Genomic DNA, 13,941 nt, shown 5'->3' with positions numbered 1-13,941 from the left:
GCTTCATATGTAGATATAAATATAATGAAATAACAATTGAATATCACTAACAGTTTAAAAATTATTATAGCTGGTAGAAACAATTTTAAGCTCTGTATTCTAATTTTTCTATACTAAAAACTAACTAACTAAATAAATAAATACACTGTATACAATACAGATGGCCAAATTTCAGTGAGGATATCCTGTTTCCTGATGGGTTCATCTTAACTGTTGTTGTAATCTGCCTTGGGAAGCCAAGGCATATTTTCAAAGCACTTTGGGAGGCTAAGTTCCATAGGTTTCTATGGAACTTTGGGAGGCTAAGTGCTTTGAAAATGAGCCTCCTGGTGTTATAAAGATGATGGAATATATTGAAATTAAATGGAAGTAGAATTAAAATCTCTTTTCACTGGGGCACATGGAATCACATTTTCATTTGTTTTGTAGAAGTTTACCTTTTAGATACACAAGTGGATTATTCTATTTTGAACATGTTTCGGGGCAAGTGGTTTTATAAGTCAAAATAAAAATAAATATTTTGTTTCATGCAGATCGCTTTTGTTTAAACATGAATGTGCTGTAAGCCTCTAATGCAGCCCATTGTTTTTTTTTATATTTTGTTCTTGTGATAACTTATACTGTTCCAAGACTGAAAACTCTTATGTCTATCTGGTTGATAATAAACACTATCCACCCTAAAATGTTGTTTTTTGGCTGTACATGGAGAATTGTGATATTGAATAAATAAGTGTATGTTTGTGTCCCTAATCATGCATTCTAAGTTTATATAATCCTTTCAAGAAATCCAGATAATCTTTTAACTTATATTAGTGAAGCATAACCACAGAGGCAAGGTATGGTGGCATTTTCGATATGGTAAAACAAGGGCCCAGCTAAGGAACAGGTTATTTTGATTTAGTCTTCACTGGACCAAACTTGCCATTACTATCCAGCAGGTAGGCAGTGTCTTAAAATGTGGAGGATAAAGGATTTTTTTCCCCCATTTATATCACACATACACATTAGCCCAAGCAAAGTTGGGTTCAATGTGGCGTACATTTGAAAATACAGTGAGACAGAATAATAGAATTCAGTTATATCATGGGAACAAATAGATGGATATGTCTGAAACATTTAACAAAGTTGAGATTAGCATATATACCCTACTGGGCAATGATACTACATGTTCAGAAATCCATAGCCATTAGTATAGGCAGTTATTCAAAGATTATCACATGCACACACCTGAACAGACATCGATCACATTGCAAAAGTAAACAGCTTCTACAGAGTACATCCAAAATTTAATTTTTATTTCCTTATTTCTATCTTGCAAAATTCCAGACAGCAGATGTACAGATCGGTATACTGCACAAGCCGGCATGTTTGAAAATATAGTGAGATAGATTGATAAAAACGCTACCAGCAATAAAGAACGACAACTTGGATTGCAGCAGCTCATAGGTTTACTTGCTTTGTTTTGAGTGTGCGGGGATGACAGCTTCGCTGGGAAGGGGAAACTTTGACTTATCTAATTGGTTTCAAACGTTTTGACGTCATTTGGTCTGTCTGCCTAACCTCTTTGGATGAGCTTCACCGCCAGGTGTCGTTTGCGCATGCGTGGTCGTGACCCTTAATTGTTCTACGCAACTTCCTGGTGTGGCTGAGGCCTCAGGGTTGGATAGAAGGTGGAATGAAGTAAAGAAGAAAAAAGTAGTTAAGGTTCAGAAGTTTATGGATTGTTTGAAGGCGCCGATTTTGTTGCATTGATTGTGAAGGACAAAGCCGGGACCTCAAGAATCCATGAAGAATTGGTGTTGATGGCAGCATATCACTGCTGTGTCCCATTCTGTACCAGTGACTCGAGATACAATGCAGACAAAAAATTATCCTTTCATAGGATCCCTGCTTTCCATTCCGAGCCCCTGAGACATAACGAATGGCTGAAAAGGATTCGACGTGATCCGGGACCTTTATTTAAGGTAGCTGATTTGTTTGCTTAGCTATCGAGTGTGACATAATTTTCCATTTGAGTGCAGGTTTTGCAACTGAAGTGTGACATTCACGGTCTTATGTTTGTTTACATTGCTGATAGGATATTAGACTTCTGGAGCGTCATTTGGAAGGACCTGAAATAATCTGATACGTTATCTTTTAAGACATTTATTAGCTTAGTACAGGTACTAAGTATAGTTTTCTTTTTAAACGATTTGTGTTCATATTTGTTCAATTCTGGTTTCAGGTTGGTGCGTGCACCAGAGTCTGCTCAAAACATTTTCTACCTACCGATTTCGTCAGAACGCTTACTGGGAGACGAAATCTTAAACCGAATTGCATACCGTCGGTATTCTTGTGGTCTAAAGATGCAGCACTTCTGCAGCCATCACTGTTATTTCCAAGCAGAAGAAAGTTGGGGTATGTTTAAATATATTGGATTGTGGATAATGCATTAACCATACAAAAAAATGCTGTTTTGGAATAGGAACTATTCAGAGTGCTTTGATACATACAATAAGCTGGAAAGGATTCTGTCAAAGCAGTTTCTTTGAGAACAAACATAGAAACATGACCGCAGATAAAGGCCATATGACCCATCCAGTCTGCCCATCCTCTGTAACCCCAAATTCTTCCTGTTCCTAAGCGATCCCACATGCTTATCCCATGCTTTTTTAAATTCTGGAACAGTCCTAGACTCCACCACCTCCACCGGGAGGCAATTCCACGCCTCCACTACCCTTTCTGTGAAATAGTACTTAGGTTACTCCTAAACCTATTCCCTATTAACTTTGTCATATGCCCCCCTCATTCCAGAGCTCTCCTTCATTTGAAAAAGCCTCTCTTCCTGTACATAAATGCCCTTGAGATACTTAAACGTTTCTGTCATGTCTCCTCACTTCTAGCGTATACATGTTGAGGTTCATAAGCCTGTCCTTATAATTTTTGCATTCAAGACCGCTTACTAAGTTTGTTGCCGCCCTCTGGACTAATTCCATCCTGTTTATATCTTTCCGTAGGTGCAGTCTCCAGAACTGCACGCAGTACTCCAAATGGGGCCTCACTAGAGACTTATGCAACGTCACTATCACCTGCTTTTTCCTGCTGGTCATGCCTGTCTTTATGCACCCAAGCATCTTTCTGGCTTTGACTGTCGCTTTTTCTACCTGTTTGGAAGCGTTAAGGTCATCAGACACAATCACCCCCAAGTCCCGCTGTTCCTTTGTACACTGAAGCACTTCACCCCCTATACTGTACCATTCCCTCGGATTTTTGCGACCCAAGTGCATGACCCTGCATTTTTTGGGATTAAACCTTAGTTGCCAAATATCGGTCCATTCCTCCAGCTTCGCTAGGTCCTTCCTCATGTCATTCACACCCTCCAGGGTGTCCACCCTGTTGCAGAGTTTAGTATCATCCACAAAGAGACAAACCTTACCAGACAGCCCTTCCACACTATCGCTTACAAAGACGTTAAAAAGAGCCGGCCCTAGGACCGATCCCTGCGGTACTCCACTGACGACATCCTTTTCTTCAGAGCAAGCTCCATTTACCACTACCTTCTGTCTCCTACCATTCAACCAATTTTTAACCCAATCAGTTACTCTAGGTCCCATACCGAGGGCACTTAATTTATTTATCAGTCGCCTGTGCGGAATCGTGTCAAAGGCTTTGCTGAAATCCAAGTACACCACATCAGATGCCCCTCCCACATCCAACTGTTTGGTCACCCAGTTGAAGAAGACAGTCAGATGCGTCTGACACGACCTGCCATTAGGGAAGCCATGCTGCCTTGGGTCCCGCATTCCATTTAGTTCAAGAAATCTCACAATCCTCCTCTTTAGAAGCGTTTCCATTAGAAAACAGTGGGTGAATAGTTGAGCTGTCACTGATACAAAATGCCTAAACCAAAGCCATATTCTCTCACCCCCATTCTCTCCCTCCTTCACACCCTCAAACAAAGTAACCACAAAGTCATCATAAGGGCCCAACTTTTAGAGTACTCAACAATAGCAGCATCACTAAACTGTGCTGTTGTAAATCATAGTTTCCTAGGAAACAATACGTAACCTATCTAATATAATAATTTGTACTGTCAACGGTCCATGGCTGGCTGGCTGGATTCATAACATCCTGACGTCAGCAAGCCTCCAGCGTTCCATTCCCTCTCACTGTCCTGCCCTCGCGTAAAGACAAAATGACGTCAGAGGGCGAAACAGTGAGAGAGAAGGGAACGCTGGAAGCGAGCTGAGGTCAGGATGTTATGAACGCAAGCAAGACAAGTGAAGGCAACGGAACGCTGGACATGGAGGGGAGGAAAGGGCAGGGCAGAGGAGAATCGACATGGATGAGATGGGAGGAGAGGAGAGAATCGCGGGACACAGGTGGGAGGGAAGGGCAGAGGAGAATCGCTGGACATAGAAGGGAGGCCAGGATCGTGGGACACGGGACGGCAGGGCAGAGGAGGATCGCTTGAAATGGAGGGGAGACCAGAATCATGGGACACGGAGGGGATGGCAGGGCACAGGAGAATCGCTGCACATGGAGGGGAGGGGAGGACAGGGGAGAGAGGAGAAATCGCTTCAACAAGAGCCTTAAAAACATAATCACCATTAAAAGATAGCCGTGCTAGCACCCGTTTCATTATTTTGAGAAACGGGCCTTTTTTTACTAGTTTGTACTATATTTGCCATTCAAAAAAGTCAGTAGTCTATTCTCTTATATGTCAGAAACATGATCAAAACTGCACAGCTTCCCACATCTTAGTGCAGTGGTTCCCAAATCTGGTCCTGGAGGCATCCCCAGCCAGTCAGGTTTTCAGGATACCCACAATTAATATTCATGAGAGGTTTGCATGCACCACCTCCATTGCATGCAAACCTATCTCATGAATATGCATTGTGAGTATCCTGAAAACCTGACTGGCTGGGGTGCCTCAGGACCAGGTTTGGGAACCACTGCCTTTAGTGGATTCATGCCCACGTCCACGGATTTCCAAAGTTAACTTGTCAAATAATTGGATTTCTGTTACAGTTCCTTGCCACTTAGCCAGTGATGGATCTGAGTCATCTTTCCATTTTCTGGCAATCCCCATTTTTTTTTTTTTACAGTTAGTATGAGCAGATGAGATGGCCCACCCCTTTGGATGGCCCAGCATCGATAGACCAATTTGGTAACAAACCAAACAAGCATGCATGTTTGTTTGAAGTCCATTCCTCACCAGGTCAAGCCCTTGTTTTGTCCCATACCAACCAACAATATTTCTGGATTTTTGGGTAGTTCTACCATAAAAGTTCAGATATACCTTTCTGTCCACATTGTTTGTAGCATTATCCCTTATTTATGTATTTATTAGGATTTGTTTACAGCTTTTTTGAAGGAGTTCATTGAAGGCAGTGTACAGTAAGAATAAGTCAAACATGAGCAATAGACTATTACAGCAGTAAAAGTATTCAAATAACGATACAAACAATGGCATAGTATCCCTCCATCTCCTACTTTCTCCCCTTAATGTGGGGGTCCAGTAAGTTCTCTGTAATTTGTAACAATTTTATTTTGGGGCATAATTTTGAGTATGCATACCCATTTATCATCACTCAGAGGGTTTCTCAACCACTCTTCCCAGTCTTTCTTTACAGGTTATTGTGTAATAAGGTACAGTTTGTCTAATGATGAATATACCTTAGTAATTTCTTGCATTTTATTAAGTTGAACTGAATCACTTCTACGCTAGTGGAATCGCTTTGCAAATTGTTTTTAGCATCTTTGCCTAGTAAAAAAAATTCCCCACCCTAGAAGTATTGATAAAATGGGATCTTTCACTGCAGGATATCTTGTCCCAAGGCTTCATGTTGTCCCCGACTCAGTTACAACAGATTATAGAACTTAAAACCCGTCCCTTTCAATCTTCCTCTAAGAGAAGTAAAATATCCCGTAGACCATGGATGATAGTCCTTAAGTGTGGGTACTTTCTACCTGCCATCTGATAAGCCCTTTTTACCTGGTCCTAAGTGTCCCATAGAGTTTGAAGAAACACATGTTCACTGATCCTGTCAACTTTGTCATTCATGTCTCTCTGGGATACTTTGTCCTTTATTAAAGTCAAATACAGAGTAGGGATGTATTCAGTGTTTCTCCAGTTGAACCCAGTGTATCAAGGGGTCTACATTGTGGTCTGTAACAGCCTTTATTATGGCAACATGGTGGTATCTCCTAAGGTCAGGAACTCCCAAACCGCTTGACAGTTTATCCTGTTATAATGTGGCTCACCATACGTTGAGCCACAAACAAACAAAGCCCCTCAGTAATTTGTCCCATTGTTTGAATTTCTTAGATGAAATAGCTATCGGTAAATGCGTGAATAAGAATAAAAATGTGAGGGGAATCATTATCCGAAGTGTTTCTGTTCTATCCCACTGTGTTAATGTAAGAGTTTGCCACCAGTCCAAGTCCGCTTGAATTTCTTTTAGACCTGCCAAATTACCTCAAAGTCACATTCATACCCCCTCCCCCATAATATATTCTCTCCCTTTCTGTTGAATAATTTTTATATTCAAATATGTTTATTGAAAAGATAACAAAAATAGAATGGCAAGGATACAATTTCAAAACCAGGCAGTCTGCATCAAAAAACAACAGACACTTCAAAATCCAACTAACAGTAAGAAAGATAGAACACAGTTTATCCGTGAAACTTGACAAAGCAAGTGTCATAAGAGGTCCACTGGCCATTAGTGTTATTTTTAGCATTGCTGGATAGAGAAGCATGACTCTTATGGGTTTTTTCATGCAGAGCTGTGTATAGGGGTGTAGACTGCTTCTGACGCTTTTGCAAGGTCTGAGAATAATCCTGAAAAATTTCCACAGATGCGCTCTCATATATTGTAGAGTGTCTCGTTTGAGTCGGTAGCCTTACAATATCTCTACACAAGTAATTATGTATTTTGATAATTACCACGTTCTGGCCTTACATGTAGCCTAACCTATGTGCCCACTCTAAACACAAGGGACCAACACTTGTCCGTAAAGGCAAATTATTTTTTCAGCCAGTGTTCCAGTACAGTGTTCTGCAAGTTGCTCAGGCAGGCCAATAATCCAAAGGTTGCTCCTATGGGAACAATTTTCTAAATAATCAAGCTTCTCAGCCTATTCCTGCACCTGTTCTTCTAGCGCGGAAACTATCTTGCCTTTAGAATCCACTGTATTTTCCAGAGAGGAAACATGTTGCTCTAGCTCAGTGTTTCCCAAGACCAGTTCTGGAGTACTTCTTCCAGTCAGATTTTTGGGATATCCACAATGAATATGCATGAGAAAGATTTGAATATAATGGAGGTAGTGTATGCAAATCAAGTTCCTGCATATTCAGTTTGGATATCCTGAAAGCCTAACTGGCAAGGGGTACTCCAGGACTGGACTTAGAGACACTGCTCTAGTTCTCTCATTCTTCGCGGGGTGTCTGCCAGTATTGATTCTACATTGTTAATTGTTTTAAAACGTTGCTCCATTCGTGGCTCAATAGCTTTTTCCACCGCTTTGTTAAGCTGTGTCAGTTGTTGATCTGAAAAGGCGAGATGCGCCAACAGCGACACCTCTGCCATCTTGCCTTCAGCCTGCTGGGTCATCTTCATCTCTTTCTGTCTAGAATCCTTCCTTGACATCTCCCCTCCCAAGGCAGTCAAGTATTTGTCCATAAGCAGATACTAAACAATTGAAGATAGCTGGTTGAACAATTTAATTCCTCTTCAGATAAGTTAAGGGCAGGACAGACACGGGGACCCCAGAGAGGGAAAGAACAAAAGGCGATTGCCTAACTTCAAAAAAGACAACAAAAACGGAAGATGTACAGAAAGACCAAACTAAAATCACAAATGTAAAAAAGCCAATATCATTTATTAATAAATGATATTGGCTTTTTTACATTTGTGATTTTAGTTTGGTCTTTCTGTACATCTTCCGTTTTTGTTGTCTTTTTTGGTGTTTTTTACGGGAGATTTGGACTCTCTTTGTCGCGATTGCCTAACTTCCACAGTTTGATTTTTTGCAGTTCGCACCACTGTGGAGGGCAGGTCCTGGCTTCATGATCACTTTCTGCATCTCCACAGTGATGCTTTTCCTTCAGGAGACCTTTTTCCTCCATGGCAGCACAGGCTGGAGGTGGGACTTCATGGCTTTGTCCCTGTAGGCCACCGCTATAAACCTCTCTGCCTCAGCGCCTCCAAGTCTGCTAGCCTCCAGAGATCAGACCTGTTCCCTGAGTGCTAGGAGCTCTTTGCACAGAGTACACACATACGACGTCTCACCAATTGGGAGACAATCAAACGTGGCAGTTGATTCAAAAGACTGGATAGCGCCCATCTTGCTGCTGCCTGCACATTAGTGGTGATTTCTTAATTAGTTTGCTAATGGAGTGGGAATATGTAAACTAAAGTCCCATAAGATTGCTAGTTAAATGTTAGGCTATGCTACTATTTGGTTTTTATTATATATTAATGTTAGTAGATTCCCATGTATGGCTCTAAGACTGTATTTCTAAGAACTAATTATTGGCTGATAAGATGCCCTAATTAAATTTGTAGCCTCCTAATTGCTTCAAGAATCTATAAATCAGAGATCAGGCCAGGGGAGGCGGGAGGGAATTAGTCTAAACTGAGACTTGCTATGCCTATTAGTTGTTCTGTATACTGATACTGTACTAACTTTAAAATAGCCCCCTTAAATGCTAGCTTATGAAACTATAGCAGAGTTTGGTGCTTATTTTCAAAGCATGAAGACTTAATGGGTGGACCCAGAGGACTGGGTTGAAAAGCTCTGCCCCAGGAGGTATCTTGAGGCTGTGTTCAGTTCTGGAGACTTGTATGGAAAGGACTTAAGGTAGTGGCAGCTCAAAGGAGGGATACCAAACATGAGTGGAATGGAATAAGTGAATGCAAATTAGTTGTTTACGCTTTCAAAAAGTACAAAGACCAGGGGACAAGCCATGAAGCTACTAACAAACAAAAACAGCCCAGAAAATATTGTTTTACTTGATGCATAATTAGGCTCTGGAATTTTATCACTGAAAGGTTTGGATAAGTTCTTGGAAGAAAAAGTTCACAAACTGTTAAAGTAAACTTGGGGGAAATCCATTGCTTATCACTATAGATTCTTGCTGCTTTTGAGAACCTGCAGGTACTTGTGACCTGGAGTGGCCTGAGAAGGGATGTGGGGCTTCATGCAGAGACCCTTTGCATGGCCTCATTTGTATCAGTTAGTAAGGGCTTGAAAAAAAAAAGGGCCCTCTGTGGAAACTCGCTCATTGGTAGAACCAACCCCATTGGAAATGGAAATCAAGTCTTGATGGATCTTTGGTCTGACCCAGTATGGCAGTTTGTGTTTTTATGGCTTGAACTATAAACTAGAAGTGGAGAGATGAAAGGACACAGGGCTAGAAATTTCCCAGGCCTTAGTTGTCTAGGTGCCAGATGTTTCAGTGCTGGATATCACATCCTAAAGGGGAGTGGTCTCATGTCTACCAACATTTTGACCCACTTCAGACTGATAAGGAGAGAGATTTTCACTGCTACTGCCACAAGGTCATCTCCTTACCTCCAGGTTGCAGCAAAGATGAAGCTGACAGTATGGTGGATACAGCTTTAGTCCCTGAAGCTGTTTATTACCCCCCCCCCCCCCCCCAAATGATGCACATTGAGTGTTCCTGAGATTTTTCCCTTTCTCCAATCTCGCAATGGTCCCCATACTTGGCTGCCTCTTGATTTCTTTGTTGTTGCTCAGATGGGAAGGGGGTGGAACAGATGAAAGGAAGTGCTTTATATAGAGAAATGGGGTTTGGAAGGAGGTAGGAATAGGAACATTGAGACAGGCTGGTGACAGGATGGAAGAGCAGCACATAGGGAAGAGATGGCACATTTGGCAGAGGTAGGGAATGAAGAGGAGCACTGAGGAGAGAGGCAGAAGAGTAAAATTATACAGAAAAATAGGAGGCGAACAAGAAGAGGGGCACCATGGTGAGAGAAAGAAGGGAGAGAATAGATATGGTGAGGGTGGGGGGGAGGAGGGGAGTGCCACTTCTGCAAGCTTGGTTCAGAGATGAAAACCAGTCTTGCATTCAGAACTAGAGGAATGATATTTTCCAAGATTTCAACAATGAATTTGTAGTATTTTTGCATGCATTTTGATTCGAGATCAAAGGTTATTTTCATGATCTGTGTGTCCTGAAAACCAGACTTCTTGTCTTGCCCTGTCCAGGAATCAGAAACTTAACTTCTAGGCCTTTAAACCTTTAGCCTTCAGAAAAGAGAAGGGAAAGTGGAGTTAAGTTATTCTAATACTTAGCAAGTGTCAATACAGTACCAGAAAGTAGCATTTTTCATATCTTAAGAAGTTGAAAGACAAGACCTTATCCTATTAAAGTGGAAAATGTGAGAAAATACTTTTTCATTGAAGGTGGTGGACATCCAGATTAGGCTTCCAGTGGCCAAAACTTTGTCAGATTCAGGCATGAATGGGGAAAGACAGACTGGTGACAGGAGGATCACAGGAGAAGAGCATAGATAAGTAAGATCTGCGACAGCACAGGCAGAGACACTGATGAACGCAGGTTGACCTGTTAATCCTTTTTTGCTGATATTGTCTTTGTTTCATATCAAAACATTTAAAATGTGCAAGTGTTGATATGGTGAGGAAGACTTTTATGTGAAAATAAGTTGCAATTCACAGTTTGATTTGAGTGACCTCTTTTCAGGCTAGACAGTGGAGGAAAAAAAACTAACCACAATCTCTCTCTCTCTCTTTTTTTTTTTTCCTTGACATAGGAAAAATAAAAATTCCTTTGAATCTATTATGCCTGTATCACAAACTCAAGTCCAGAAGACAGAACAGTTAAAACTACCTCTGTGGTCAAGTTCTTCATTGGATCATTGTTATGACATTTCACCCACATCGGAGTCGGAAATGTTGGATGCTGCTCGCAAGGAGATTACAAGGCTGCAGCAGCAAACAGAAGTACTAGAGGGGAAATTGTTTTTCCTGGAACGTTTTTCTAATGATTCCAGTCTAATTCATTTTTATACTGGCTTTAAGGACTATGCAACATTGAAAGCTTTGTTTTTATCCTTAAAACCAACCACTTTGAATATGAAGAAGTGGAAAGAATGTCAAGAGAATGGATACAATAGTGTCAAGGCAGATGAAGATCTTGGGGAGGAGTCGCTGGCCCTAATTGATCAGTTCTTTTTATTTTTATGCAAAGTCCGGCAAGGGTTTTTGGAACAAGACCTAGCTGTGAGGTTTAATGTATCTCAGTGCACAGTTATTAGGGTGGTTATAACATGGGCCAACTATCTACATTTCATGCTGGCTCCATCACTTCAGTGGCCTAGCCGAGAGGATATTGACAAAGACATGCCTGCTTGCTTTCAAGCTACATACCCTCATACTCGGCTAATTTTAGACTGCATTGAAATAAAAGTGCAGACAGAGTCTCAAAATATCCTCCACTCTAGGGCACATATTTATAGTAGTTATACCTCCTTTAAAGGTCTTTTAGCCATTTCCCCTTTAGGTTCTGTAATCTTTTTAAGCCCCTTATATAATGGCTGTATTTCAGACAAAACGATTATAACGTTGTCTGGCATTTTGAGTTTGCTGGAACCTAATGATGTGGTGATAGCAGATAAAAACTTCCCAATACAGGACCTTCTTGCATCAGTAGGTGCCCACTTAGTGACAGTTCCATTTCATGCCATGAAAACTGCACTGGAAGACTTGACTTACACAATGGAAGATATTCAGTCAGTCTCGGAAAATGAAGTCCCAGTGGCAGTAGAGGAAGTTGCAGTAGTCATGGAGGAGGTCCCATTGGCTGTGGAGGAAGTTGCAGTAGTCATGGAGGAGGTCCCATTGGCTGTGGAGGAAGTTGCAGTAGTTATGGAAGAGGTCCCAGTGGCAGTGGAAGAGGTTGCAGTAGTTATGGAGCATGCCTCACTGGGCTTGGAGGAGGTTGCAGTGGTCATGCAAGAGGTGTTGGTGCCTAAAGAGACAGGTTCAGTTTTTAAAGAAGAGTTGCAAGAAAATGAAAAACAGACTCAGCTGAATATGGAGGAGGTTCCGCAGCCTAAGGATGAAGATTCAGCTGTTGTGGAAGAAGTTCCTTCTGCTTTGAAGGCTCCAATTGCTGTAAAAGTGGTCCTTAACCCAAGGGAAAAAGCTGAGGAGCAGCACCCAGCTGTAGTGCAAGAAATAGTGGAGAAAAACGAGACTGCTTCTTTAAGAATCCATGTGAGATGTGCAGTAGGGAAGGTACGAACATATCACATTTTTGATAAAGTTATCCCACTGACCTTAGCAAGCATAGCAGATCAGTTGTGGGCTGTGTGTGCATTACTCAATAATTGTAATGGTTCACTCAGTTGAAGAGTACATTTTTACATTTATTTTGCATATTTGTGTGTAAGTTAATTGATCTTGGGACAAGGGACAGATTTTTCATGTTTGTTTGCCCCAAGGAGCAATCCAGCAAGATCCATATCTGCTTAGCTTGGTACTATGCTATTTTTGACCCTGTTTCTGCCTTGAGCCAAATTGTCTGTGTCCTGTGCAAGTCCAGACGTGAATCAGTTCTCGGGTTATGAATTAAAAAGTTCATGTTCTCCAAAGAGCCTGAGTCAAGATGAGAAGACTAATTTAAAAATGCAGTGGTGTTTTGAATAAAGCATTGTCTAGGAAGTCACACTGAACTGCTGCCAAGTTAAAATAGGTTACAGTAAATGCTCCAAAAACAAATATACATTCAAATAGATTTTTGGACAAGTTTATATGCACACAAGTAAAGAAAATTGTACAATTTTTTTTTTCTTTAAATAACTTCATAATTTTTTGTTTACCTTTTTGAAGTGTTGTCTTTTTTTGCTATTTTACAATCTCAGATGTGATAAGTGTAATTACAAAGAACTTTCATGTAATTACAGAGAAGAAATCATTTTAGTAACTAAGCCTAGCTCCAGACCTAGCTGGAGGTCCCTAGTTATTCTGTCCACCCCAGGAGCTGCCATTCTTTCCAGCACTGGACCTCTGATCCTTTCCAACCAGGTGATTGCTTCTCCATCTCTCCCTCTACCTGGTGCCAGATTTTAGTTGCCTAGGAGACAGTGGGGCTCATTTTCAAAGCAATTAGAATTACAAAATGTCATTAGTTACTGTGGAGATCATTTGCAAAGTACTTAGGGGCTGATGATCAGAAGCAAACATGACCGCTAGAGACTATTAGTGCCATACTAGTGCCTGCGTTTGCTGCCACCCCATGATCCGAGCCAGTGAGCATGTGAAACAATGCGCTCACCGGCTTTGGCTGCACGTAGCATGCAAATGCATACATAACAGGACATTACTTATTCCTCCTCAGTGCTCAGCGGGCAAACATTGGTGCTGCTCCCACTGCAAAATCTACTCCACCTTGGAGCTGGCATTAGGGTTTGGGGAGGAATGGGGAGCCCTGTCCAGCAGGCATTTGCATGCTTGCAGGACCCCCCCCCCCCCCCCCCCACCCCATACATGTTTCCCTGGTGGCCCAGTGGGGGCTACCCCCCCTTCGACCCAAGGGCACTGGATGTCCAATGAACCCCCCCCCAAACAGCAGAAAAACTGTTCCTAGTGGCCCCCACTGTACCTTTAGAAGGGAGGAGGGAGTAGCACTCCCTTCTTCTGGGGTACCGCCTTCAAAATGATGGTGCCTTGCCCAGTGCATCAATACCACACATGGGACCTCTAGCACAGGGGGGGGGGGGGGGGGGGGTAGAATGGGGACCTCCTATTTGACAGGTTCAGCTTTTTAATTATTATTATCTTTTTTTTTTTTTACAGCCCAGACCTGTCAAACAACTTCAGCAGGAGGAAATCCTCCCGCAGAAGTACCCTAATTATCAGAGCTTATAGCTTTCCTAAATTTGCATGCTTATTAGCTCTGCCTAT

At 41.7% G+C, this 13,941-nt stretch overlaps 1 protein-coding gene across 2 annotated transcripts; it reads left to right on the top strand.

Moving 5' to 3' along the window:
- The first annotated feature begins 1,616 nt into the window (after positions 1–1,616).
- Positions 1,617–13,468, top strand: LOC115477858. 2 transcript variants are annotated; one of them, XM_030214969.1, is made up of 4 exons: positions 1,617–1,964; positions 2,225–2,397; positions 10,788–11,826; positions 11,869–13,468. In XM_030214969.1, exons 1-4 carry the CDS (start codon positions 1,803–1,805, stop codon positions 12,385–12,387), a joined length of 1,893 nt encoding a protein of 630 aa, XP_030070829.1. In that variant the 5' UTR covers positions 1,617–1,802; the 3' UTR covers positions 12,388–13,468. The 2 variants fall into 2 exon arrangements, with proteins under 2 accessions (XP_030070829.1, XP_030070828.1); XM_030214968.1 differs by having other exon boundaries at positions 10,788–13,468.
- The last annotated feature ends 473 nt before the right edge of the window (positions 13,469–13,941 follow it).

Source organism: Microcaecilia unicolor, chromosome 9 (assembly GCF_901765095.1).
Source record: "Microcaecilia unicolor chromosome 9, aMicUni1.1, whole genome shotgun sequence".
Lineage (NCBI taxonomy): Eukaryota > Metazoa > Chordata > Amphibia > Gymnophiona > Siphonopidae > Microcaecilia > Microcaecilia unicolor.
This window is presented reverse-complemented; position numbering and strand designations above follow the sequence as displayed.